The 27,161-nt window shown below is 41.4% G+C and overlaps 3 protein-coding genes and 1 long non-coding RNA gene across 7 annotated transcripts in view; all 4 read right to left on the bottom strand.

Annotated features, from left to right (window-relative positions):
• Window positions 1-670, bottom strand: part of LOC117591196 — an 8,916-nt gene extending 8,246 nt beyond the window's left edge. The window contains exons 1-3 of the mRNA XM_034284337.1: window positions 528-670; window positions 274-465; window positions 1-84 (exon numbers count right to left, since the gene is read on the bottom strand). Of these exons, the coding sequence (XP_034140228.1) occupies window positions 1-84; window positions 274-465; window positions 528-582 (331 nt within the window). The 5' untranslated portion in view covers window positions 583-670. The remainder of the gene's footprint in view (window positions 85-273; window positions 466-527) is intronic.
• Window positions 671-2,975: 2,305 nt separating this feature from the next.
• On the bottom strand, window positions 2,976-4,200 carry LOC117591165. Its single transcript, XR_004574362.1, has 3 exons — window positions 4,048-4,200; window positions 3,536-3,962; window positions 2,976-3,280 (listed from the first exon to the last, which is right to left on the bottom strand). It is a non-coding gene; the product is annotated as an uncharacterized LOC117591165 (long non-coding RNA).
• A 1,144-nt stretch (window positions 4,201-5,344) lies between these two features.
• LOC117591164 (sodium/potassium/calcium exchanger 4-like) lies at window positions 5,345-7,918 on the bottom strand. Its single transcript, XM_034284285.1, has 6 exons — window positions 7,811-7,918; window positions 7,557-7,748; window positions 7,183-7,367; window positions 6,909-7,095; window positions 5,873-6,244; window positions 5,345-5,777 (listed from the first exon to the last, which is right to left on the bottom strand). Exons 1-6 carry the CDS (start codon window positions 7,863-7,865, stop codon window positions 5,428-5,430), a joined length of 1,341 nt encoding a protein of 446 aa, XP_034140176.1. The 5' UTR covers window positions 7,866-7,918; the 3' UTR covers window positions 5,345-5,427.
• A 2,293-nt stretch (window positions 7,919-10,211) lies between these two features.
• LOC117591155 (sodium/potassium/calcium exchanger 3) lies at window positions 10,212-26,067 on the bottom strand. 4 transcript variants are annotated; one of them, XM_034284271.1, is made up of 8 exons: window positions 25,876-26,066; window positions 16,835-17,008; window positions 16,579-16,766; window positions 16,308-16,494; window positions 12,174-12,254; window positions 11,559-12,038; window positions 11,129-11,230; window positions 10,212-11,030 (listed from the first exon to the last, which is right to left on the bottom strand). In XM_034284271.1, exons 1-8 carry the CDS (start codon window positions 25,907-25,909, stop codon window positions 10,693-10,695), a joined length of 1,584 nt encoding a protein of 527 aa, XP_034140162.1. In that variant the 5' UTR covers window positions 25,910-26,066; the 3' UTR covers window positions 10,212-10,692. The 4 variants fall into 4 exon arrangements, with proteins under 4 accessions (XP_034140162.1, XP_034140163.1, XP_034140164.1 ...); XM_034284272.1 differs by lacking the exon at window positions 25,876-26,066 and adding an exon at window positions 17,559-17,727; XM_034284273.1 differs by lacking the exon at window positions 12,174-12,254 and having other exon boundaries at window positions 25,876-26,067.
• Between the last annotated feature and the right edge of the window lie 1,094 nt (window positions 26,068-27,161).

Below are 27,161 nucleotides of genomic sequence, written 5' to 3'. Positions count from 1 at the left end.
CGACGAATGCAACGAAGAGCTCTGGGGCCGAGGTGGCCGCTGCCAGGAAAGTTGCACCAGCCACATCATAGGTCAAGCGAAGTGCTGGATAGAGAAATGGAAATGCAAATTGTGATGAGTTGTGTGTCCACCACTAGATATAAACTGAGTATTGAACAAGTTTGACAGACAACCTTGTCAGGGCACACTTCGATTTCGAGCATTCACTTGCACGAACTTTCCGAGTGTTTCCGAGAACTTGTTCAGGGGAAAATGGAAAGTTATTGAAATTACTGTAGCACAGCCGCTCCATGGAGGGCACGAGATAGTCGTCACACACAATTGCCAGAAGGATGAACAAATACATGCAGAGTAGAAAACAAATCACCGCCGACGCGATACTCTTCCTTCTCATGAAGTTGGGAAACTCCAGAATGGCGGGGTGAGTGCAATTCAGTTCCACTTCAGCGCGCAGATCACTTCGGTCTGTGGTGGGTGGGGGGTACAGTAAATCAGTAAATTCAAATTGTGATCTTACTGCCGTTTACCAAAGCCGTTCTCCCTGAGCAACCTCTGAAAGTCCGAGTCTCCACCAAAAAACATAATGAGAGCAAAAAAATAAAATTTTAATCAAAGTTAAATTTAAAAAAAACACGACGAAACGAATTTTTACACGAAACCCAAATGAACTTCACGCAAGCCGGATCACTAGTGACTGAAAATAAGTAATCTAGCAGCACCTAGCCCTAGAAAAATGTTCTCAAAGCCTACTCCTTCATCCTATGAATTCAGAACTCGTATGTGACAGTTTTTTCAGTTTTTGTTTGTTTTTTTTTAACCTTATTTATAATCACAGCAAAATTCTTATTGCAGTCAAACGCCTCCCTCAGAGACCATGCCTAGTGCCATGATTAGAATTATATTTTTTATACCCGGTACTCAAAGAGTAAATAGGGTATATTGTATTTGTGCGAATAACGGTTGTATGTAACGCACAGAAGGAAACGTTTCCGACCCCATAAAGTACATATATTCTTGATCAGCATCAATAGCCGAGTCGATTTAGGCATGTCAGTCTGTGCGTCTGGACGTCTGGAGCGCCTGGATCTCAGAGACTATAAAAGCTAGAGGCACCAAATTTTGCAACAAAATCGCTGAATGCTCACACTGTTACAAGCGTATTTCAAAAATGAGCCCCGCCCCCGTAAAAGGGCGAAAACCTCCCAAATCTACAATTTTGAAAACTAACGAGAAGGGACGTGTGAGACGCTTCTTAGGCGTCACAACTTTCATACCCGGCATTCAGTACTACATCTGCACCTTAGCGGTTATTTGTCAAATTTTACATTTTTTCTTCATCTGCCATCTACATCAACAACACTACTCACACCGACACGCTCCTTTAACTCGCCCTCCTTCCCTTGACCCACACACTGCAGACTCGCGGCAGTGGCAGCGCCCGCACACAAAAAAAAACAAATATTAGCTGCGAGACGGGGTGGGTTCAAAGTCGGCAGAGGCAGAGGCCGAGCGTAGCAGAAGCAGAGTGTGAATGAGAGAATGTGAAAAGAACAACAAAGACTGCGGGACAGGGTGGGTTTAGCCACTGCAAATTGATTTCTTCATTCTGGCTATAATAATGATCCAATCGGATCCCATGGTGATCTGATAGATATGGCCATTTCCTACGGAATGGCGTTTTCAGTTTTCTTTTGTCTTCAAAACTGTAGGTTTCGGAGGTTTTCGCCCTTTTGCGGGGGCGGATGGGGGCGAGGCTAATTTTTGAAATACACTGGTTTCAGTGTGAGCATACAGCAGTCCGGAGCCAAAATTTGGTGGCTCTAACTCTTATGGTCTCTGAGAACTAGCCGACAAACAAGACTGACGGACATACGGACATACAGACATGGCTCAATCGACTCGGCTATTGATGCTGATCAAGAATATATATACTTTATGGGTTCGGAAACGTTTCCTTCCGTGCGTTACATACATCCGTTATTCCCCACAAATACAATATACCCTATTTACTCTTCGAGTACCGGGTATAAAAACGCCATTCCGTAGGGAATGACCATATCTATCAGATCACCAAATTGGGATCCGATTGGATCATTATTATGGCCACAATGAAGAAATTAATTTGAACCCCGTCCCGCAGCTTATATTTGTTTTTTGCACATTCTCTCATTCACACTCTGATTCGCGCAGTGTGCGGCCTCTGCCTCTGACACGTCTCTGCCTCTGCCTCTGCCTCTGTAGCGTCACTGCCCTGGATCTGTAGTGTGTGGCTCTAGGGGAGGGTGGCGAGCTAAAGGAACATGTTGGCGTGAGTGGTGTTGTTGATGTAGATGACAGATGAAGAAAAAATGTAAAATTTGACAAAAATAAAATGCACCTTAGGTGCAGATGTAGTACTGAGTGCCGGGTAACGGATAACCCATGTATAGGCAAGATGTTATTCCTAGCTCTTGGACGGCACGCTTATACATATGTGTTCCGGGTGCTGGCTCGTCGGCTACGAGTGTGGTGTTCTTGTCCAAGCTAGGGCCTACCTTAGTATTACTTTAAATAAAATGAAACGTGCACACAAAAAGCCATAAACCGGACGGAAGAGTACAACGCCTAAAACGGAAGACAATAACTATAGGTGTAAAACGGACAACGGACAGCATACCTCAGATGTTTGCAAGGCACATCTACGCCCGCCCTACCTTGGTATTGAATTCGCCAAAAATAAATATACTAATTTCAAGACCCCTTTGTCTTCGAGGGGCCTACAGGGGCTTGCTGTAGGAGATCAAACACTTATACTTTACTCAAACATTATAAATATTTATTTAACTCTAATAAACATTAATTCTAAATTTCCCATACAAAAATCAATTCCCATAAATTGTACCCTGTAATAAATTTTGCTTAAAATAAACTAAATGTAACGATTTTTATATCAATAGAAGGCAGAGAAGCAAAATGAAATATAAATAAATGCACAATAAATGGACATGATAAGAGGGGAAAATAAAGAAGGGTGAAGGCATGGGAAGCGAGATTGAAAAATGTGGAGAAAACAAAAAAAACCAGCTGCACCTGCACTTGCATACAGATACCCTCTATTTTTAATGGGAAGGGTATATGTGTTTAGGGGCTTGGGCTCTCCGTTTTTTTTCTCTCTTATTCTTTTACCCTATTCGCCCTAACTAATGGACCATTGCGCCCAAACAAGAAATAATTTCAATTGTAGATATATAGTTACTCACAGTCGGTACCTCCATCGTTGAAGCGCTTCCGATTTCGGCCGCTGAAAATAAACACCAAAAAAAAACCCAGAACAACAAAAGAAAAAACACTTAGCCGCAGCACACACAATTATGCACAGATAAAATCCGTCTTGCGGTAAATCGGTGCAATAAAATTTGTTCGTTTCTTTCTTTTCCACTTTTGCATGTCTCAATTTATTTTCTCTCTATGCCATCTTTTCACTTAACGGCGATCGCTTTTAAACTTTTAAAGGAAGGTAGAAAGAGATAGAATAGAACTAGAAAACTAAAAGTACCTATCCATTTAAATAAAGATTTTTAGACTATAATTATACGTATTTAAACATTAGTGGAGGGTGTTTTTCTCTCATTTTTTCTATAACATTCTTTTCACTTATTGAGTGGGTTGGGCTGTAATTTTGATTTCAATAATTCGTTTATTCCCCTCCCCTCCCTAGCGGGGTTTTAATTACTCCGCGTAAGCAACGCTTTGGCGCTGTTTTAAGCGGCCGCCGTTGGCCTGGTACTGTGCGCCGTCTTCCCTCTCGCTTGCTTGCTTGCTTGCTTAGCGGCGGCAAAAGCTCCGGCGAAACTCTCTGTCGCTCCAGCTGACAAATTCAAAGGGCCGAGCCTCCGCTATGGCTTACTTATGTGCAGGTTTATTTTTATTTTTTTTTCACCCCAGCTGGTACTTATAGCGGGCGAGCCTCCTCTAATGCTTATCTAGTCGTACATATGCATAAAGGTGGGCAAATGTTCAGTTTCAGTATCACCTTTTCTTATTGTTTTTCACCCCCGCTTCCCTTACCTAATCAATGCCTTGCGGCTCTCGCAGGCTAGTTGGTCTAGCAGATCGATGGTGGTCCAATTTGGCGGTGTAAATTTAACTTAAACTGCACTTATACACTTGAAAAAAACTTTCTTGGCCTCTGAAACTCCTTTAGTTGATAGCGATACAGATCGGAAATGCCCAATGGCGTCCTGCCGACCTCTATTTAAAGCTTATGTCTATTCGAAACTTGGCTTCGAACTCGCTCTCCTCTTGATGAACTTGTCTCTGCATTCTCTGCTCTCCATACCATTGCTAATTCGCTTCCTCCGCTAATTTCTAAAGAGAACTGTGCTCGTATTTTTACTCCTGCCAGTGCCTATTTTTCGGCGGATCACAAAACAAGATTTTCTCAAAAAAAACAAAAGCAGCTACACGCCTCACCGTACACGCCCAGGCCCAGAAGAATATGGAAGGTGTTGGATCCAATCGAGTTGCAAATACCCATTGATCCGTACCCTGTAAACCAATTCACAAGCCTCATTAACCAAACAAAAGTATCGTTGCATATCGCACACTACACATTGCACATTGGACCCAAACTGTTGAAAACTCACCACGTTTGGCAACAATCACGCTGGAAACGGCCTCTGGTACGATGGTGCCCGCGGCTAGGAACGTGATCCCCATCACCGAGTCAGGTATCTTAAGTGTGTCGCCTGTGGAAGCAAACGGGAGAGATATTGTTCAGATTCCACCAACAAACTGTGCAAATAGGTGTAAGATATCATTAGTTCATTTTGGATAAACTAGAGGCGAAAGTGGCCCATAGTTTGGGTGGCTATTGCACATTTCACCAAAAGCGAAAGACTTCAAATATTTTAAAAAAATTCGGGCCATACGAATTAGAGATTGGAAATTGGTTATTGATGATTGGTAGAGGTTAGTGTTGGTGTACACACACGATCAACACAATACTCGCACCGATTAATTGTTGTCGTTACCGCCAAAATTCGCCCACAGCCAGCAAAACAATTAGTTTGAGGCACTTTTGGTCACTTGAGGGGACAAAAGATGGACGAAAATGGACCCAGCCGCGACCAATCATCAAGATCATCTTCCGCCAATACTCGGGCAGGGAGCGCAGCTGGCCATTTATGTATGCACATATGTATGTAGTTCCGATGGCTATCTGCTGAATGTTTTGTACTTGCGACCGAAGTAGGAGAAGCGAACCGAACGGCAAGCCGTGCTGATAAGCCTTTGGTGTTAGTTAGTGGAGTGGTGGTTATCGATGATGGACAAAGCATAATAAATAAAACATAAAACGCCCTAATAAAACACACTCCGGCCGCTTTGTTACTTTACTCTGGAATACGGATGAATTTTGATTGGAAATACATAGAAGATACATAGAGATCAAATATTCTTGTGCAGAAGATGTGTGTAGGCATCATCTTCGATGTCGCAGTGGTTCAAATTGTCGTTGATTATTTCGATGGCGATGGCACAGGTTAGAAACAGGACATATGTGATGAGGCTCATCCAGCCCACGGGCCTGCCCAGTGTGAACTTGGTCAGCAGGAAACACGCGTACAGGAGGACAATCGTGGCGACCAGCATGGCTGTTGTGATCGTCAGGCCCTCGGAGTGGATCTTGACTGTGTTTTTCTGTATAATAGACTTGAGCAGCCAGGGCAGTCCCAGGCAAATGAAGATGTCGAACGTGTTCGAGCCGATCGCATTGCACATGGCCATTGAGCCGTACCCTAGAGTCGTCAGAGCAGATTGAGGATTGGGTATTGAGGATTTATGACATGAAAGATGGGGAACTATTCACACAAGACTCTTGTGACTCTCTTACCCTTTCTGGTCACGATGTAGGAGGAAACCACCTCGGGCACACTAGTGCCGACGGCCAGGATGGTCAGGCCCATGATCGAGTCGGGTATGCCAATGTTGTAGCCGACAACGGAGAGGAACCAGGCGACCAGATACGATATACCCGAGATCCACAGGACGGCCACAAGCATTGTTAGAAAGAATACGCTCCGCACACTGGGCGTGGTAATGGCCAGTATCAGAATGGCCGGATACTTGATCACCCACCAGGTCACTTCGATGCAGGGGGACCCCTTCTCTGGTTTACTGCACACGTGCTGGCGGAATGTCATCAGTGGGTCCTCCTCCCGCTGCATTGGGTCCTCATCCATCAGCTCCCGCTCGCCTTCCAGTGCTACAAAGTACATATAAATAGGCAAACATTCGAATCATTCATTCGATTCCATCCCCTCACATCGACACAACTTCTGCAGCTTCCGATCGAAGATAAGTGTAGTCAGGTAGACGAAGTAGCAGCTCAGCATGATGATAGCCTCCCACCAGCTCACCTTCGAGTCGATGAGCACAAGGCCAAGTAATGTGATGGAGACCAAGTACCACATGGTATCCCTTGTGATGGGCCACCAGTCCAGCTTAGCCGTCTGCAAGTAAAGATCACGAAGAAGGNCTAGTGCCGACGGCCAGGATGGTCAGGCCCATGATCGAGTCGGGTATGCCAATGTTGTAGCCGACAACGGAGAGGAACCAGGCGACCAGATACGATATACCCGAGATCCACAGGACGGCCACAAGCATTGTTAGAAAGAATACGCTCCGCACACTGGGCGTGGTAATGGCCAGTATCAGAATGGCCGGATACTTGATCACCCACCAGGTCACTTCGATGCAGGGGGACCCCTTCTCTGGTTTACTGCACACGTGCTGGCGGAATGTCATCAGTGGGTCCTCCTCCCGCTGCATTGGGTCCTCATCCATCAGCTCCCGCTCGCCTTCCAGTGCTACAAAGTACATATAAATAGGCAAACATTCGAATCATTCATTCGATTCCATCCCCTCACATCGACACAACTTCTGCAGCTTCCGATCGAAGATAAGTGTAGTCAGGTAGACGAAGTAGCAGCTCAGCATGATGATAGCCTCCCACCAGCTCACCTTCGAGTCGATGAGCACAAGGCCAAGTAATGTGATGGAGACCAAGTACCACATGGTATCCCTTGTGATGGGCCACCAGTCCAGCTTAGCCGTCTGCAAGTAAAGATCACGAAGAAGGAAAAGGGGCAAGTCAAAAATGGATAAGGAACAGCTCAGTCAGGGCTTAATGATATGTACCACGCCTGTAAAAATTCCGCAGACGGTGGCAATTCCTAGTACATTGAACACCGAGGATCCTACAATGGTGCCCACACCAATGTCGCCCTCCGTGATGAATGTGCCGACGAATGCAACGAAGAGCTCTGGGGCCGAGGTGGCCGCTGCCAGGAAAGTTGCACCAGCCACATCATAGGTCAAGCGAAGTGCTGGATAGAGAAATGGAAATGCAAATTGTGATGAGTTGTGTGTCCACCACTAGATATAAACTGAGTATTGAACAAGTTTGACAGACAACCTTGTCAGGGCACACTTCGATTTCGAGCATTCACTTGCACGAACTTTCCGAGTGTTTCCGAGAACTTGTTCAGGGGAAAATGGAAAGTTATTGAAATTACTGTAGCACAGCCGCTCCATGGAGGGCACGAGATAGTCGTCACACACAATTGCCAGAAGGATGAACAAATACATGCAGAGTAGAAAACAAATCACCGCCGACGCGATACTCTTCCTTCTCATGAAGTTGGGAAACTCCAGAATGGCGGGGTGAGTGCAATTCAGTTCCACTTCAGCGCGCAGATCACTTCGGTCTGTGGTGGGTGGGGGGTACAGTAAATCAGTAAATTCAAATTGTGATCTTACTGCCGTTTACCAAAGCCGTTCTCCCTGAGCAACCTCTGAAAGTCCGAGTCTCCAGCAAAAAACATAATGAGAGCAAAAAAATAAAATTTTAATCAAAATTAAATTAAAAAAAAAACACGACGAAACGAATTTTTACACGAAAACCAAATGAACTTCACGCAAGCCGGATCACTAGTGACTGAAAATAAGTAATCTAGCAGCACCTAGCCCTAGAAAAATGTTCTCAAAGCCTACTCCTTCATCTTATGAATTCAGAACAGTTTTGTGACAGTTTTTTCAGTTTTTGTTTGTTTGTTTTAACCTAATTTATAATCACAGCAAAATTCATATTGCAGTCAAACGCCTCCCTCAGAGACCATGCCTAGTGCCATGATTAGAATTATATTTTTTATACCCGGTACTCAAAGAGTAAATAGGGTATATTGTATTTGTGCGAATAACGGTTGTATGTAACGCACAGAAGGAAACGTTTCCGACCCCATAAAGTATATATATTCTTGATCAGCATCAAATGCCGAGTCGATTTAGCCATTTCAGTCTGTCCGTCTGGACGTCGGACTTCACAATCCCGACACACCTAGGCCGGTTTCGGCCCGTTGTGATTCCGCTTGGATCTTTTCCTCTTCTCCTCCCGTTTGTCAGGGTGTCAACAGTGCTCCCATCCAGATGCTCTAACAAAGTTTGCTATCTTCCTGGGGCCTATAGTAGCCATTTCTGAAATGTCGTTAAGAAAAGGTGAGCCCAGATATTTTAACCTCCTTCTACTGAGAGCCGGGCAGGAGCAGAACAGATGTTCTACTGTCTCCTACAGCTACAGCTCCTGTACAGCTACGACAGAAGTCGTTGTAGGGGTCACCCAGCCCATTCGCATGGTTGCCTATTAGCCAGTGCCCTGTAAGAGAGCGAATGACTACGCTGCACCTATGTCTGCTTAGTTTGTACAGTTCAGCGGTGCGTTTTTTCGAGATTTCTGGCCACGTTTGTCGGGTGATGCGACAGCCCGTGACCATTTGCCATCTGTTGGTTGTTTGCAGGGTATAGTACTCCTTTATTTTGAGCTTGCAAGTGGCCATTGGCATACGTATTTCCTCGTATCTTGATTAAGGGGGAGTGTAGTGCCAGATCCGGCCAACTCGTCTGCTATGCAGTTGCCTTCAATGTCCTGGTGTCCGGGACCCATATTAGGATAATAACATATTGCCTTGCCATCTCGTGATGAGATTTGCGACAATTTGCCACTGTGGTCGAATTCGACGAAATCGCGTCTAGCGATTTTAGTGCCGCCTGGCTGTCACTATAGATGTTGAGGTGAGTAGCCGCGACTGAGATCTCTTGAAGGCATCTTAGCGCTTCATGTATAGCAATGACTTCCGCTTGGAAGACACTGCAGTGGTATGGAAGGCGAAAGGAATGCCTCATATTTAGTTGCCTGGAGTAGATTCCTCCGCTAACTTTGTTGTCTAAGAAAAAATGTAAAATTTGACAAATAACCGCTAAGGTGCAGATGTAGTACTGAGTGCCGGGTATACAAGTTGTGACGCGTAAGAAGCTTCTCACACGTCCCTTCTCGTTTTATGTATAATTATTAAAATATGTATGTACATATGTACATATGTATGTACTTACGTATATATGCATGTATGTCACATATGCCCAGTCGGACCGTCTAAAAGTGGTTGCGAAAAAGAAGCGTTCTTTCATGCAACTTTTTCCCCCAAGAAAGAGTAAATGTAACCCGAGCAGTTTTCCCGAACAATCGGGATGGTTCAGGATCGTGCGACCGGCAATGGGTGAGACAAGGGAAAAAGAATATGGTTGGGTTTTGGAAACCGTACACAGCACACTTCACACGTGTCTTGTAATTTTAAATTGTTACAAATTTGTGAAAACGTGTTCTTGCTGATGTAACCTCTAATTTACCACGTACATACGTATGTACATATGTAAGTATTGGCAGTTTGACTGCATCTAAAGAATATAAGAGTAACAATAAATAACGATTTATTTACATATGTATGTACATATATCATATCATAGAAAAAAAAAGTATTATTATATTTAATAAACGCAATGAATTTGAAAATTAAAATTCTTGCGTTCTTTGATAACGCTCTTTTGTGCATGCCACGGATGTGCTATGGGATGATTCTATTGAACAGTTTCAGAACGGTTCCTGTGGCACGATATTATATGCATACTCCATATATTCCCATGGAACGCATCTACATGCATAGATGTGTTCTGCAATGCTTCCTTCGGAAAGTGCACTGGAAGGGAATCTGATGAGTCATGTGTACATACATACATATATTTTGTTTTGAAAAAAAAATTAAAATGGTCGATGGTGTTTCTTTGTTAAATCTCATATATTAATCATAAAAATACATTATTGAATTTGTTGGATTTTTTTTGTAGGGTGGTTCTCTCATCTCTTGTCCTTTTCTTTTTCATTTGTTTTTCATTGCCTTTTTGCTCACTTGATCCCTGCGAATGCGCTGAAACTGCGACAGCTACCGAATGTCGTACAAGAGTTGACTTTAATAATAATAATAATAAAAAAAAAGTATTATTACAATAACAGCATAACGTATAACGTAACTCAACTATCAAGGAAGATAGAATAGAACAGAAAATACATATTAATTAATTTAACGGCTGCCTCGTAGTTGATTCCAGACAGCTCCCAGAACCAAAGTCCGAATCCAAATCCAAATCGGAATTAAATTCAGAAGCAGAACCTGAACACGAACCTGTACCTCAAGCAGGGCGAGCCCGAACTACAATAAGCATCAGCATCCGGTAAAGGGTTTCTATCCATCTATCCATCCATCCATCCATTCATCCATGCTTCCATCTATCTACCCATCCATCCGTCCATCCATCTGGGAAAGATCATGACCGTCCGCAGGTGGGTAGATTTACGCGGAAGAACACATTTAGTTCGATGAGTGAGGCAAAGACCATAAAGACCAAATACATGACTAGGCACGCGGTGCCCACCTTCTTATCCAGCTTGAATTTATTCGTGGAGAATGTCAAATAGAGGAGAAACAGTGTGGACAGCAGTGTGATCGCCGAGTACTCCAGTCCGGCCGAGTTGATGGCCACAAAGTTCTGGCCCGGCTGTATGGGAAAAAAAACCGCCTTGATCAGCCAAGGCACGCCCAGGCACAGAAGAATATCGAAGGTGTTGGATCCAATCGAGTTGCAAATACCCATTGACCCGTGCCCTGTAAATCAATTCACAAGCCTCATTAACCAAACAAAAGTATCGTTGCATATTGCACACTGCACATTGCACTTTGGACCCAAACTGTTGAAAACTCACCACGTTTGGCAACAATCACGCTGGAAACGGCCTCTGGTACACTGGTGCCCGCGGCTAGGAACGTGATCCCCATCACCGAGTCAGGTATCTTAAGTGTGTCGCCTGTGGAAGCAAACCGGAGAGATATTGTTCAGATTCCACCAAAAAACTGTGCAAATAGGTGTAAGATATCATTGGTTCATTTTGGATAAACTAGAGGTGAAAGTGGCGAAAGACTATTCAAATATTTAAAACAAATTCGGGCCATACGAATTACCTATATTTTTGTATGTATGTATGTATACTCGTATATATAAGTATGTATGTAAATACATACATATGTATATTTAATATTGTTTGGTGATTCAATTTATGAACACAGTGATGTGCCTTTGAGTGGGAAATACTGAAATTGTGGCAATGAATGTAAATCAATTCTGGCAAAATTTACCAATTATGGTGATCATCCACGCCACCACATAGGAGAGGGATCCAATCCATACAATGCACATGATGAAGGTCAGCGGGAAAATTTTGTTGTTCTTGGCTTTTTTGCAGTCGGGAATGGCGACTCGGAATAGCAGGTGAATGGGCCAAATTATGAGCCAGGTGAACTGAGCAAAGCAGCTCTTGTCCTTCGGGTACGTCAGCAGGGAGTAGCCCTCCTCCTGCTGCTGCTCAGGAGGAGCTACCACTGGCGGCGCTTCGGTTTCGGCATTATTCAGGGGTGCCATGTCAGCAGCTATTACTCCGCCGCCACCGCCGCCACCGGCGGTTGTTGTTGTGTTTGCGCCTGCCGGTGCTGTTGTGATCGTATTTGTAGTTGTGGTAATGGCGATGGTTGTCGTTGAGGTCTTGGCCTGGTCATTGTTCAAGCCGCCATTCAGCTGGATGCTGGAAATATTCTGGCAGATGCGGTTCTCCACAAGGTCTGCGAAGGGTGCAATCAGAGATGTGAAATCGGATATTAGAGATTAGATCAGGTCATTGCCGCAACCCAGCCGTGCTGCTGCGATGGACAGGGTGTCAAGTGGGTGCTGGGTAGTGTGGTAAAACCTTCGGGTACCTGGTTCCTTCTCATTGCTGCTCTTTGTGTGGATGCTGCAGTTGGAGGACCGGCTTCGCGTGCGCGCCTGCTTTACGCCACCTGTGTGTTAGAGGTTTGTACTTGTTTGTATGTATGTATGTAGGTGATTAAATGTATGTATGTATGTATGCAATGAATGGCGAACTGGTTAATGGCTAACTTGGCGTACGGTCAACGTAAACAGAAAGGTTAATTTTGTATCAAAGATCAACATATTTACTATATGTTTATGAAAAAAGGTTTTAAGTAATCTTCTTAGTATCCTTATAAAAATTAACTGAAGCAAAAAGTCCTTTGTTTCGCACATAAATTATTCGTACAGCCGTCCGTCTCTTTAAGTGAAATTAATGTATTAAAGGTAACATGTACAATGAACATTTTTGTTTGCTATATTTAGTCTTTATGATGACTAAAAGAACTAGCAACAATCTTTCCCCGAAGGTATTGGTGCCCCATGAATTAATATGAGCCCCCTCCACAAGCAGTACCGGTTGCAATAACTACCTCGATGCAATTTTGGGCTTTCGTATCACTACGGTTAGTAAACTTGAGTTCCATGAAGCCTGGTGGCAAAATTTGTAAAAAAAAGAATACGGAAGCCCAAAATTTTATCGAGGGAGCTATTGCAACCGGTACTGCTTGTGGAGGGGTCAATTTTAAGTCGTGGGACACCAACACATTGGGGGAAAGATTGTTTTTAGTCCTTTTAGTCATCATAAAGCCTAAATATAGCAAACAAAAATTTTCATTGTACATGTTACCTTTAATATATTAATTTCACTTAAGGAGTCGGAAGGCTGTATGAATAATTTATGTGCGAAACAAGGGACCTTTTTGCTTCAGTTCATTTTTATAAGGATACTATTAAAGATTATTAAAAACCTTTTTTCATAAACATATAGTAAATATGTTGATCTTTGATACAAAATTAACTTTTTCTTTTTACGTTGACCGTACGCCAATTTATAGGTGTTCAAACTAGGGTGATGATGGTGTACGAATTAATATGTGTGCTTACTGTACATACCAACAGTTACTTATATGCATATGTACATGTTCATATATATGTACATACATACATATACTCAAATATACATTTATGTATGTATTTACATATATTCGTATTTATATATATGTATGTACATATGTAAGTGTCCTATGCATCTGCATTTCGAAAAGATAAAATAAAACGAGGAACGTGTGTGTGACGCTAAGTACTCGTCACAACCCTTATAACCGGTACTCAGTCAGCATATGTACTTATGTACAAATATGTATGTAAATCAGGGCTCGGCACCCATACAATGAACAAGCCATTTTTGCGTTTGTGTGTGAAGACTCAGGCAAAACGGAATATTTCAATGTAATGGTATTGGTGCGAATCACTGTAATACACATGTACATGAGCGGCAGCGCCGTTGCAGAGCCTTGTCCTATGCCAGCCAGTCCTGCAGACTGCAGTAGCAGAAAACTTCGATGAGAAATGTCAACTAGCGTAAGTTAGGATATTTATACCCTGTACTCGAAGAGTAAATAGGATATATCGTATTTGGGTGGATATTGGATGTATTTATGTAACGCACAGAATTAAACGTTTCTTAATCAGCACCAAAAGCCGTCTGTCCGTCCTGATGAGCGCCTAGTACTCAGAGACCATCAGAGCTAGAGTCACCAAATTTTGCATCCAGACGTCTGTATGCTCACACTGTTACAAGTGTAATTCAAAAATGAGAACCGCCCCCCTCCGCCCAGAGGGGGCCCAAAAGGGCGGAAACCTCCAAAACCTACAATTTTGAAGATAAAAGAAAAGAAACGAGAGGGGACGTGTGAGACGCTTCTTAAGCGTCACAGCTTTTATACCCGGCACTCAGTACAGCATCTGCACCTTAGCGGTTATTTGTGAAATTTTACATTTTTTCTTCATCTGTCATCTACATCTACAACACTTTTCACACCAACACGCTCCGTTAGCTCGCCGCCCTTCCCTAGACCCACACACTGCAGACTCGCGGCAGAGTCAAAGGCAGCGCCCGCACACAAAAAAAAAACAAATATAAGCTGCGGGGCGGGGTGGGTTAAAAGTCGGAAGAGTCATCGGCAGGGGGAGGGCAGAGGCAGGGGCCGAGTGAAGCAGAGTGTGAATGAGAGAATGTAAAAAGAACAACAAAGGCTGCGGGACAGGGTGGGTTTAGCCACTGCAAATTAATTTCTTCATTCTGGCTATAATAATGATCCAATCGGATCCCATGGTGATCTGATAGATATGGCCATTTCCTACGGAATGGCGTTTTTAGTTTTCTTTTATCTTCAAAATTGTAGATTTGGGAGGTTTTCGCCCTACACTGGTTTCAGTGTGAGCATACAGCAGTCCGGAGCCAAAATTTGGTGGCTCTAGCTCGTATAGTCTCTGAGAACTAGCCGACAAACAAGACGGACAGACAGACATGGCTCAATCGACTCTGCTATTGATGCTGATCAAGAATATATATATACTTTATGGGGTCGGAAACGCATCGTTCTGTGCGTTACATACAACCGTTATTCCCCACAAATACAATATACCCTATTTACTCTTCGAGTACCGGGTATAAAGACACCATTCCGTAGGGAATGACCATATCTATCAGATCACCAAATTGGGATCCGATTGGAGCGATTGGATTATTATAGCCAGAATGAAGAAATTAATTTGAAGTGGCTAAACCCACCCCGTCCAGCAGCTTTTGCTGTTTTTTTCACATTCTCTCATTCACACTGCTTGTACAGTGTGCGGCCTCTGCCGCGGCTCTGCCTCTGCCGTGACTCTGCTGTGTATGGCTCTAGGGAAGGGGGCGAGCTAAAGGAGCGTGTTGGCGTGATAAGTATTGCAGATGTAGATAACAGATGAGAAAAATTTAAAATTTGAAAAAAAACCGTTAAGGTACAGATGTTCTACTGAGTGACAGGTATAAAAGTTGTGACGCGTAAGAAGCGTCTCGCACGTCCCTTCTCGTTTCCTTGCCGCTGCGGCAGGCGAGAAGAGTACGAAGTCAAGTCTTCGAAATTGTAGGTTTGGGAGGTTTCCGCCATTTTGCGTGGGCGGAGAGGGGCTGTGCTCATTTTTGAATTACACTTGTAACAGTGTGAGCATACAGCAGTCCGGAGCCAAAATTTGGTAGCTCTAGCTCTTATAGTCTCTGAGAACTAGCCGACAAACAAGACTGGCTGGATGCAAAATTTGGGTTCTCTAGCTCTTATGGTCTCTGAGTACTAGGCGCTCATAAGGACGGACAGACAGACATGGCTCTATCGACTCAGCTATTGATGCTAATCAAGATTCTTTATATTCTATATATTCTTTATGGGGTCGGAAACGTTTCCTTCTGTGCGTTACAAACATCCGTTAGACAATGTACCCTATTTACCCTTGAGTACCGGGTATAAAAAATATACATTAATTAATTAATTTCATTTCAGAGGTGATTCAGGTGAAGAACACTCAAAAAAAAACTATTCGGGCTTACGGAAATACTAACAGCAGATTAACTAAAAGGTTCTGTAAAAAACACACAAAACAACACTGTATGTATATAAATAAAAAATTGTTATACCCAATTTTTACAAGTATTTTTTCTCAGAAAACCTTAATAATGCATTACTTTTTAAGTTAATTCATTACTTATAAATCGGTGTGCTCTGGATGACACGTCTTCATTTACGCTCCTAGGACTGGCGCTGGCTTTGATGGCTTACACATCGAAGGGTACTTACACACCTACTGCAGGGTAGGACCGTGCCGAGCCCTGATGTGAATACATAAAGCTATACATGTATTTATTGATGTGGGGACTTACACAAGAAAAGCCAAAGTTATATTTTCTCACAGTGAACTATTTCTTGAACGATTACACTACCCGACACGATTTTCCCTCTAGGAACCAAACCAAGTTTTTCTGAAAAATTCGATTCGGTTAGTTCGATTTTGTCGAGTAGTTTTATCGTACACCTTAGCAGTATTTGACTTTCTTCACTGTAGAGCATCCCTAGTTACCCAAATACTTATGTATAATTGTTGTTTGTATTTTGGAACAGAATAACAAGCTAAGGAGCGGAATGTTTGGACATGATACCCACCTTTAGCACACTTTTGGAACGTTTTGTCAAAATACATGACCGCCAAGTAGACGGCGTAGAGAGATACGAGAATGAGGGCCTCGTACCACTCGACGCGCTCGTCGTGCATCACGCAGATGAGGATGGCCACGGTGACGCCATATGCGATGCTGTCTCGTGTCAGCGGCCACCAGTCGAGCGGTATGGTCTGCAAACGAAGGGATCAGTGTAAATGGATGGTCATTTGATTTTTGTTTTTGTTTTGATTCTGTGGCTTCTTGGGAATACTTGCCATGCCGGCTCCGATACCGCAGCAGGCGGCCACGGCCAGGATGTTGAAGACTGCCGATCCAACGATGGTGCCCACTCCGATGTCGCCCTCCGTGATGAAAGTGCCTATCACGTTGACGAACAGCTCGGGGGCGGAAGTGGCCGCAGCCATGAACGTGGCCCCCGCAACATCGTTGGACATGTTGAGTGCTAGATCGAAATTGATTGGATATTGGAAATCGAGTAAGGCCCCTATCGGGAATGGAATCGGCACTCACCTGCACATATTTTTTCAACTGCTGGAACAAAGTACTCATCACACACTACTGCTAAGGCTACAAATAAATATAAACTGGCTATAACATGAAGTACAACAGCACCGGACTGTCTTTGCGCCTCCGAGAACAGGTCTCTGGGGAAGTCATCAATGGCGGGCTGAGTGCAATTTATATCTGCAACGATGCGGGAAGCATGCTTATCCAAATCAATCCATATAAAGGTCGAGCTTGCGCATTAGTTAGTCGTTAATTGGTTAGTCCATTAGTTAGATGTTGGCCGTAAATGTAAACTATATTTTCATTGCCTACTTTTGGGTCTGCAGTGGCAAAAAGACTAAAAAGAAATGTTTTATGTGTATGTACTTATGTACATATGTAGTCTACACATTCAAAATTACAAACTTGTTTATTGGTATACATTTTCCACATTTACATTTTCCAATTCCTCCTGTTTACGTTTTAGCTATCCTTTGATTTATTTTGTTCTTCTATCATTATGTATTAATTAATAAGCCATGCAACTATCGCCACTTTTGAAGGGGTCAATGATAAAAGAAACGCACATTTCCAAAAGGGTGTCAAAGGTTTTGAAGAATGACGAATAGTGTAAAGGGTTGGCAAAATAGGACTTAGACTCCCTCCCATCCACAATCGTCTGCTCCACAGTCATTTTTAATGTTATTTATGTCAAATATTTTGGGCAGATCGGATTTGCAATTCGTACATTTCATGTTGTTGAGTCGGCGCGCAGCAGCAACAATTCACAGAAAAAAGCACGAAAATAACTTAATAAAGAACAATCAACTGGGGGGAAGATTCTTCAAAATTCCCGAATGATTCGCTGCCGTTATGCGCTTTTCTTTTTGTGTCAGAGTCAAGCGCCGGTAATGAACTGAACCATCGCTGCTGCAAGAACGACCACAAGACTGGCAGAGCCAGAGTCCCATTCCCATTCTCAGACCCCGGGCCCCAGCCGAGGAGTCTACAAAACAGAAGCTGAAACCGACACCGACGCAGACACCGACACCGAAACTAACACCGAAACAGAAATATGTAGTAACAGTGTGAGATACAGATACAAAAGCTGGAGCACAATCTGAAGCTGAAGCTGAAGCAAAAGCCGAAAGCGGAGACAAAACATTAGTCCCGCTTACTTATTATAGCTTTGGGAGTGTGTCGATCTCATACTTGATCATCGATCAAATATGCCACAAATGTGAGTACTACTCGTACCCTAATAGTCAGCGGTCAGCGATCATCGAGAGCGACTAATTAGCAATGGAAGCAATAAACACGCATACGCCTTTGATGTTATCAAATTGAATTTCAAAACAACAAAGGGAAGCCCGAAGCGGGAGGCAAAACTGAGAACAAGACCAACGGACACAGTGCCAAAGCAGCCCTGATCAGCACCACCTAGGACAAACTCCAGAGCCAATCGGTCTCCAGAACAAGCCCGTATCGAGAACAAGAAGCATAGCCGACTTGGTCGGATAAATTAAAACAATAAAAGCTGTCCAAAAATAAAACAGAAAAAGCCAGCGACAGCAACAGCAGAAATAATAAAAGTCGATGGCGTGGCGGCATATGCACATTCATATGTATATTGGGCATTGGTTGATGGAGTCATACACCTAGGAGACGACGGTGGGTCTAGACTCTAGACTCTTGATATTGTACATACATATGTACACATGTGCATATGCACATACATACATATGTATTATGTTTATACATATTCACCAATTAGGAAGCTGGACCCAAGCAATCAGTCAAACATCTGAAATAAAATTGTGTGGCTCATCCAATGAACTGAACTATTTACGAAAATTCAATTTGGTACGAGCATACGGGCATGATTTCGTTTTAACGCAGTACATATTTACATATGTACATACATACATATGTATGTATGTAAGTTGTACATATATTGCCCATTAATTCACAGTTTAATGAGCTGAAGGTGCCGATCAAAGCAAACATTACCCTGCACTGACCCCTTCAGGAGAGATCGTTTAAACGATGAATGAGAGCGCACACATCAATAAAATCTTGTATTAGTTTTGGGTTCAAAACACTAGAGTATGCTCGATGGCGATGGCATGCTATGTATAGTATGTACATATTTACTTATAGGCTCAGTGATCCCTATCTCGGGAGGATAGTACAATTTTATCCTGCAATAGAATAGGCATAACGAATTAGATAATTTTTTGGAGACATACGAGTGTCTTTGCATCCATTATTTTGGATTATTTGAAACCTGGCAATCAATCAATTACATCAAAATGTATTTGATAATCCAGTAATGTGGGGCTTAATTTCTTTAAAACTATAACTAGGCTTAAAACTCTTAAGTTAAGCTTGAAGATTTTCTTTTAAGCTGAAGAAAAATAAATTGCCCGTTGTTGCTTATTCTATTTATCAAGGTACACCTTAAGATCCAGAGGTCAGGCTTACAGGCAATAATCTGTGGTTAGCACCCACAATGTTTAACATTAAATTTCAACAGAAAGTTAGCAACAACTTTGAGCGGGACTATTTGCTATTGGCTTTGGCTCTTTGCAACTCCAATTGGCTCTTCATACTTTGACATAACCGAGAGAGGGGCCAGGCGGAGCAGGCTAGGCAGTGAAAAAAAGGGAGAGGGCGAGAGGACACAAGGAAACAAAGCGGTAGTCGGAGTCTTGGGTCAATTGAGACAAATGCATTTTGTAACCATCAACCCGCATAAAGCAATAATACTTAATAAACATTTACAGTTCTTGCAACTAATATGATTATGGGTTCTGGGACAGAGACAGAAACAGAGACATTGGCAGAGACAGGGACAGGGTGGAGACAGAGGGAGAAAGGGACAGAGTGTCGGGTGGAGCTGTGTTAATGATAACACTATGCGACAAAGCCGAATTCGTTATTGAGCACCGAACCGACTTTTTGTCGGCTAGATATTGGGCTCTAAAATATTTGAACGATTCAATTAATAATAAATATTAAATATTAAATATTTAAATATAGTGGATAAGTACCTGTGTGAAGTATCTCGGCTTGCATCTCGACCGCAGATTAACATGGAAAAACCACATTAAAGCAAAATGTCAACAACTTAGACTTAAAGCACTAAAAATGTCCTGGTTGATAAGTCGAAAATCAGAAACCACTTTGGAAAACAAAATTCGCCTCTACAAATCCATACGGAATCCTGTTTGGACCTACGCTATACAGCTTTGGGGAACTGCTAGCAACTCAAATATTGAGATACTTCAGCGTTACCAATCAAAAACTTTGCGACACATTGTCAATTCTCCGTTTTGCGTATCTAATGCAAACATCCACAAAGATCTTAATATTCCAACCATTAAAGAAGAAATAAAGAAAACTAGTAAGAAATACATCGACAGACTCCACAACCATGAAAATAATTTAGCCCTTAGTCTATTAGACAATAGCTTAACAGTAAGAAGACTGAAAAGATACCACATTCTCGATCTCCCGATAGATAAATCCAACAAACTGAAAAGATGTTATATATAATAGCAGGGCTCATTGGGAAACTGTTATTTCTGTTAATTTAATATTAATTCTACAATTGTCTTATTGTTTAAACAAACAGATTATAAATATAAAGAGAGAGAGAAAAAAAAAGGAAAATAAAAGAAATATAGTGGATCTTCTTCTATGAGGGTTTTTTTCGGCTGTTGCATAGTGTAACCAATTTATCGTGAATAACAATCAGCAAAAAATTCAACCACAGTAAATTAAGTTAACTTCAATTGAATAAGAGACGCACGAATAGTATCAACTGTATCGAATGCATGGAAGGTGAGTTTTTTTAACACAGAGCTAAGCTTTTAAAGCATATGTACATATGTTCTAGGAATACTATTCTGAATATACATATGCAATGTACATACTCATAAACCACATATCGAGGAAAGGCACCTGTCGTGGACAGGGTCTAGTTGCCAACACCAACCCTCACGCAAACTTGAACAGCAAGCGGATGCTGCTTTTGTTGGCCTCTTGTTAAAAATGGCTGTCTGGACTGTCTGGACATTGCTTGTTATACGCGGTAATAGGGTAAATTGTATTTGTGGTGGGAGTAATGTACGTAACGCGCAGAAGGAAACATTTTCGACCCTATAAAGTATATAGCGTCAATGGCCGACTCGATATAGCTTTGCATGTCTGTCTGTCCGTCTGTCCTTCCGTTTTGATGAGAGCCTGGATCTCAGAGACCATAAAAACTAGAGCCACAAAATGTTGCATCCAGATGGCTGTGTTCACACTGTTACAAGTGTATTTCAAAATTTCACCCCGTCCCCTCCCCCGTAACGTCTCGCACGTCCCTCCTCCTTTGAATTAATTGTGTTTTTGTATAGAATAGCACGGACAAGTTTTGAAAGAGAACGTTGAAGACGAGAAAGAACTTTGTTAGTTGAAGCGAGTGGGCCAGATTCGGAAATCTGATAGATATATGTGTGTACATACATATATGATTAGTATCTAAATTAAGGCCGATGTCTCGTTTTCTGGTATCTTCAAAATTGAGGATGCCACAAATTTAGTTATTTGTGGAGAAAAAACTAGTCATACAATGTGCCCAAAATATTATATGCACTGTGGTAATATTGAAATTATAATCCTTATCTCGTAAGGATACTTGCTCTGTTTTCGCAGGTGCCATTTTTTTCTTAAAAAAAAATATTTTAATCTGAAAAGAACAGATTGATTTATTTATTCTTTCAGGATCTACGAAAGGAAGACAATTTTTTGAATCGCTACAATAGTCCTGAGGGGACCATAAGAGAAAGCTACGCTAAAAGCCCTTTGCTAAGATTCTGCAATAATTTTGGCACATTGCAATGCATTGTATGGCTAGTTTCAACAGGATAGTCGCACAAAATACAACGCTAAATTGATAAAGAAGTGGATTAAAGACTAACATTTTTACCTAATTTTGCAGTTTTTTTACTCTCCTGGTCCGAATTTTAAAGGGATCGTATGGGGATAGCTTTTACGTAAAGAATATGAGTCTCGTCAAAAATTTGAAGATGTTAGACCATTCCATAATTGCAGCTAGTAAGTATGTTCATATGTACATACATGTGTACATAGTACATATGTACAGAGGTCTAACGAGGATTGCATTCTGTGTCAAGTATGAATACATAAATTCATATTCATTCATCCATTCTTATTCATCTTTTGCACGTTTCCGTCGAAAGTATGAATTATGTTCATTTATAATATAAACACAAAATATATACTTTGATTTTTCAGAATTCCCTGCAGGTACAGGTGAACAGGTGTACATTATGTGTCCATATGTACATTGTATATATGTACGTATGTTTGTATGTACATATGTAGGAGTACTTTGAGGAAAATAAAAAAAAAGTTAACTAATAGATCGCCAGGAGGACAGACAGGCTAACAGATCTTAAATATAATTAAATCTTAATTAAATATAATTCGACTGCACAAATGTGTATTACGTCTACGCCACATCGCCACAATTGTTTTATAGAAAAATATCACCACTTCTCGCTTCCCACACAGAGGCAGTGACCGAGTTGTGTGACTTATTTGAATCGCATGTGAATGCACATATGTAAGTTCATTTCAGTACAAAGCTAAGAAAGAATCAACGCGGCGACAATGCCTTTTAATATGACTTTTGTGTACCGTTTAAAAAAAAATTCAGTGCGAGCTCGGCACAACTCAACTAAACCGAACCACACAAGTATCTGGATGTATGTATGTACATATGTATGTATGTATGTACATATGTATGTATGTATGTACATATGTATGTATGTATGTACATATGTATGTATGTATGTACATATGTATGTATGTATGTATGTATGTACATATGTATGTATGTATGTACATATGCATATCAGTGTTTCGGTTTTTGTGTGCCTGATTCCCATTTTTTGATAGAAAGTCTTACTTGATACTATCCCTGTGTCTGGCGGCAGGCTTTCGCTTACCTGCACCAAACCAATATACCGAGCAGAAATGTAAGGGAAAGCCTGTGATCCAATCATGCTGATCATGATGCATTGCGAAAAAGGTCACAAATTTAATTTGTTTATTTTCACTTCAATTCTGATTTATTCTGATTTTCATCTGCAGCACAAATGTGATCGTTTTTTGGCCGACCATTTGTTTTGGTTTTACGCTTCAATGCCAGCCCACAAAGAGGCATTTGATTGTGGTAACCTATTCGATTACAACTTTTATAGCCGGTACTTCGAGTACCGAATTAAATAGGGTATAATGTATTTGGGAGGGAAATTGGATGTATGTATGAAACGCACAGAAGGAATCGTTTCCGACCCCATAAAGAATATATATTCTTGATCAGCATCAATGACCGAGTCGATAGTGCCATGTCTGCCTGTCCGTCCTTATGGGAGCCTAGTACTCAGAGACCATAAGGGATAGGGCAACCAAATCTTGCATCTAGACTTCTGAATGCTCACACTGTTACAAGGGTATTTCAGAAATGAGCCCCGCCCCCTTCCGCCCCACAAAGGGCAAAAATTTCCAACAGGGGCAATTTTGAAGATAAAAGAAAACTAAAAACGCCATTCCGTAGGGAAGGACTACATATATCTATCAGATCACTGAATTGGGATCGGATTGTATCATTATTATAGACAGATAAAAATTTGCACTGGCTAAGCCCACCCCGTCCAGCAGCTTTTTTTTTCTTTTTTGCCTTTTCTCTCATTCACACTCTGCTTCGTGTAGTGTGCGGCTCAAAGGGAAGGGGGGCGAGCTAAAAGAGCGTGTTAGCGTGAGAAGTGATGTAGATGTAGATGAAAGCTATAGAAAAAATGTAAAATCTACAATTTAAAAAAAACATTAAGGAACAGATGTTCTACTGAGTACCGGGTATAAAATTTGTGACGCGTAAGAAGCGTCTCACACGTTCCTTTTTCGTTTTTTTATTCTTTTCTTGTATGATTTGCTTTGGTATGCAATTTAGCTTTGTAGTGGAGCTGACTCGACGGGTTTAGTTACCCCTTAACCAATTTACGGTACCCACGGCCCTATCTATTGTGCATTGGAAAAGGCTCTACATTCGTATTACAGAGATTCTTACCAATGCCAATGCATTGCAATTAGGGCATATAGCATATTACATTGCAATACCTTCTAATTTAATGTTACACTTTTTTCTAGACAAAATAAATTTAATTAAATAAATTCCCTTGTGATCTGTGAATTTATTTTACGTGTTTTTTAAGCTTAAGTGCACTATATTAAATATGTATATTGAATACTGAAAATAACCCCCTTGTTTGAGTTCCCACCCAATTAGGTTTTCTTTATGAATTTCTCTCCTACCGTCCATTAAACGAAACGAGTAGGTACGTTTGTGAGACGATTCTTACGCTTCACATTACATCTGTACCAGTGGTTTTTTCGAATTGAACATTCTACGTTGTTTCTACATATGTCATCTACATCTTCATGTACATACATCACTTCTCAAGCCCAAACGCCCTTTTATCTTGACACCCTCCCCCAGTGACGCACACTGCATGCTGCAGAGAGTGCGAGAAAGAATGCCAAAAACAGAAGAGTGACAGAAAGAGTATCAAAAAACAAGAATAAGCACATCTGCTGGACAGGATGCGGGTAGCCACTGCAAATTAATTTCTTCATTCTGGAAATAGTGATTGAATCTAATCCCAATCTAATCTTCAGTGATCTGATAGATATAGTCATTTTGAATTGAATTTTGGAATTACTTCTTTAGTTTTCTCTTATCTTCAAAATTGTGGATGCAACAGATTTTCTACCTTTGTGTGGGCGGAAAGGGGCGGGCGAATATTTAAAAACATATGTGTACGTATGTACATATATACTTTATGGGGGGTTCGAAAACGTGTCCTTCTGAGCGTTACATATGTACTTCCACTTTCGCGCACAAATACAATATACCCTATTTACTCTTCGAAGACCGGGTATAAAAACAGAACAACAAGGCAGGGCACATTTCGTTTTTTTTTTAGTTTTTGTTGTTGATGTCGCTGTGGCTGTTCATAGTAAATGTCATTAAGATTCACTTAATGAGCCAATTTAGACAATTGATCCATATGCCTTAGTTTACGCGACCAGCGACATTTGTGCATACATCTAAATACATATATGCACACTCACACAAAGATATCCCGGCGAACACATATACATATACATACATATACATATACATATACATATACATATACATATACATATACATATACATATACATATACATATACATATACATATACATATACATATACATATACATATACATATACATATACATATACATATACATATACATATACATATACATATACATATACATATACATATACATATACATATATATATATACATATACGTATACCTATACATACATATACATATAAACACATGTCCATGAGCGTGTGTGTTCGAGTGGTATCATTTCAAAGAGGTCCGCGAATTGTGCAGAAAAAGCCGAAGGTGACGACGACGATAGCTGAGCTAGATCTTTGGCGTCCAGTGCAAGTTCGTATGTACATATGTATGTACATGAGTTTGCGTACATGCATTCATATGTATATTTACATGTACAAATGCACATGTATATCAATTTGCATCTGACGTCACTAATTCAGTCACACCACAGAGAGAGACACAGACCCAACGATAGGGACACGCACACTTAATTGCACTGCATTAAAATTATTCCATCTGAACTGAGCTTAATTGATTTTTTCATATGCATTTTCTTTATTAGCCACTGCTGGTGCCCCGAACACAAAAAAACATTTAAACAGAAAGAAAAAAATTAAGACTTTTCCATTTGAAAATTAAGCGATAAATGATTTAAGGATGACTTCTTTAGTCACTATAGTTTACGGTTAAGCCGTAGCAATAAAGCTCAATCAATTTGATAATTATTCAATGACGCTCTGACGCTGGTTCCTCGGATTACAGGCTTAGTCTAGTAAGGCTTATAAAGCTGGCTAATTAGTATGTACCCGTAGTGATGATAAGACCCCAAAAGTCTTCCATTGCTGCACGGTGTTGTAGTGGTGATGGACACTCGTAAACTGCGATGCGCCGTTATGTCAAGCGCAATCTCAATCTCAATCTCTGTCACTACCTCCCACTTCACTGGTGTTGATTTTCTCTTTTCGTTTCGTATCGTTTCGTTCCTTCTCTTTTCGTTGCTTTCCTTCACTTCCCTTTCTTTCCTTTCCTTTGTGTTCCTTTTATTTTCTTTACATAGTCGGATTCCGCCTTGTGCCTTTTGCCTATGGCACACACTCAACTCGGCCTAGCGACGAGCGACAAACAGTGCGAGCGAGATCTATGTACATATGTATGTATGCACATATGTATGTATGCACATATGTATGTATGCAAGTATCTAAATTGTTGTTGATCCAAAAGCACTAATCCACGTCACAGTCACAACTCTGGAAGATTTCTAGATCGGACGATCTATGGGGGGCACTGTCGATGACAACAACAATTTGATTCTAAATTGCTAAATTCAAAGCATCGATGACCACAAAAGCGAGAAAGTCAGGAAAATCAATGACAACGGCCCCAAGTCCTTGCAAGCCGCCATCAATGTTGCCAATTAGCATCCATTTCTGAGCAGTCTCAAATCGAATTGAAAGGAACGTGTGCATGTGCATTCATGCGATCTTGGATGATCTTAATTATCTTGTTTCGATGTAATCTGAATTTTATTTGGTAAAAATAGTTTCATGAATATCGATGAAATAAAAAAAAAGATCTGTTAACAGAAGTTTGGTTAACTCAGCACAACACTTAAGTTTCAGAAAAGTACATACATACAAATGTATGTATGTATGTATATATTGGCGCATATTTTTGATTGATGCATTTCAAATCTCAATTTGGCAGGCTTACGCTCGGCCATCCACTTGGGTTAGCCGTTCGGCTCGTGACTGTGAGCAGAGCACAGACGATCTGCTTCGGTTTGGTAATCGCTGCTTTAAAGGCGAATGGCAAAAGGCAAAGGCAAAAAAAAAAACAAAGTAATGGAAACAAAATTTAGAAATAAAGCAGAAGTAAAGCTTGCCTTCTCTCTTTTATCTTTCTGTTTCGCGTTTTATTGCTCTTGACACTCTCACTTGTTAGCGCACAACAACAAAAATATGAAAATTGCGGATCTCCAATCACAGATCCCGTTTCGAAGCTTCTCGTTTCGTTTTGATTCTCTGCGTCCCGTTCCTCGTTTCAGTAATTGCCGCGTACTCGCGTGTTGGTAATCGTTAGCCTTAATCTCGGA

Source organism: Drosophila guanche, unplaced genomic scaffold (assembly GCF_900245975.1).
Source record: "Drosophila guanche unplaced genomic scaffold, DGUA_6, whole genome shotgun sequence".
Taxonomy (NCBI): domain Eukaryota; kingdom Metazoa; phylum Arthropoda; class Insecta; order Diptera; family Drosophilidae; genus Drosophila; species Drosophila guanche.
Note: the sequence above shows the minus strand (reverse complement) of the source record. Positions and strands in the feature narration are given on the sequence as shown.

Bases quoted from the DNA above. Each gene is read 5' to 3' on its own strand.
- LOC117591155 (XM_034284271.1), bottom strand. From the start codon at position 25,909: ATGGAAGACTTTTGGGGTCTTATCATCACTACGG. The intron at 12,255-16,307 runs GTGGGTATCATG...TCTAACACACAG, and splicing joins GTTCCAAAAGTGTGCTAAAG to GTGGCGTAAAGCAGGCGCGC. The intron at 12,039-12,173 runs GTACCCGAAGGT...CACCCTTCGCAG, and splicing joins CAGCAATGAGAAGGAACCAG to ACCTTGTGGAGAACCGCATC.
- LOC117591164 (XM_034284285.1), bottom strand. From the start codon at position 7,865: ATGTTTTTTGCTGGAGACTCGGACTTTCAGAGGTTGCTCAGGGAGAAC. The intron at 7,749-7,810 runs GTAAACGGCAGT...CACCCACCACAG, and splicing joins GCTCAGGGAGAACGGCTTTG to ACCGAAGTGATCTGCGCGCT. The intron at 7,368-7,556 runs GTAATTTCAATA...TTCTCTATCCAG, and splicing joins CATGGAGCGGCTGTGCTACA to CACTTCGCTTGACCTATGAT.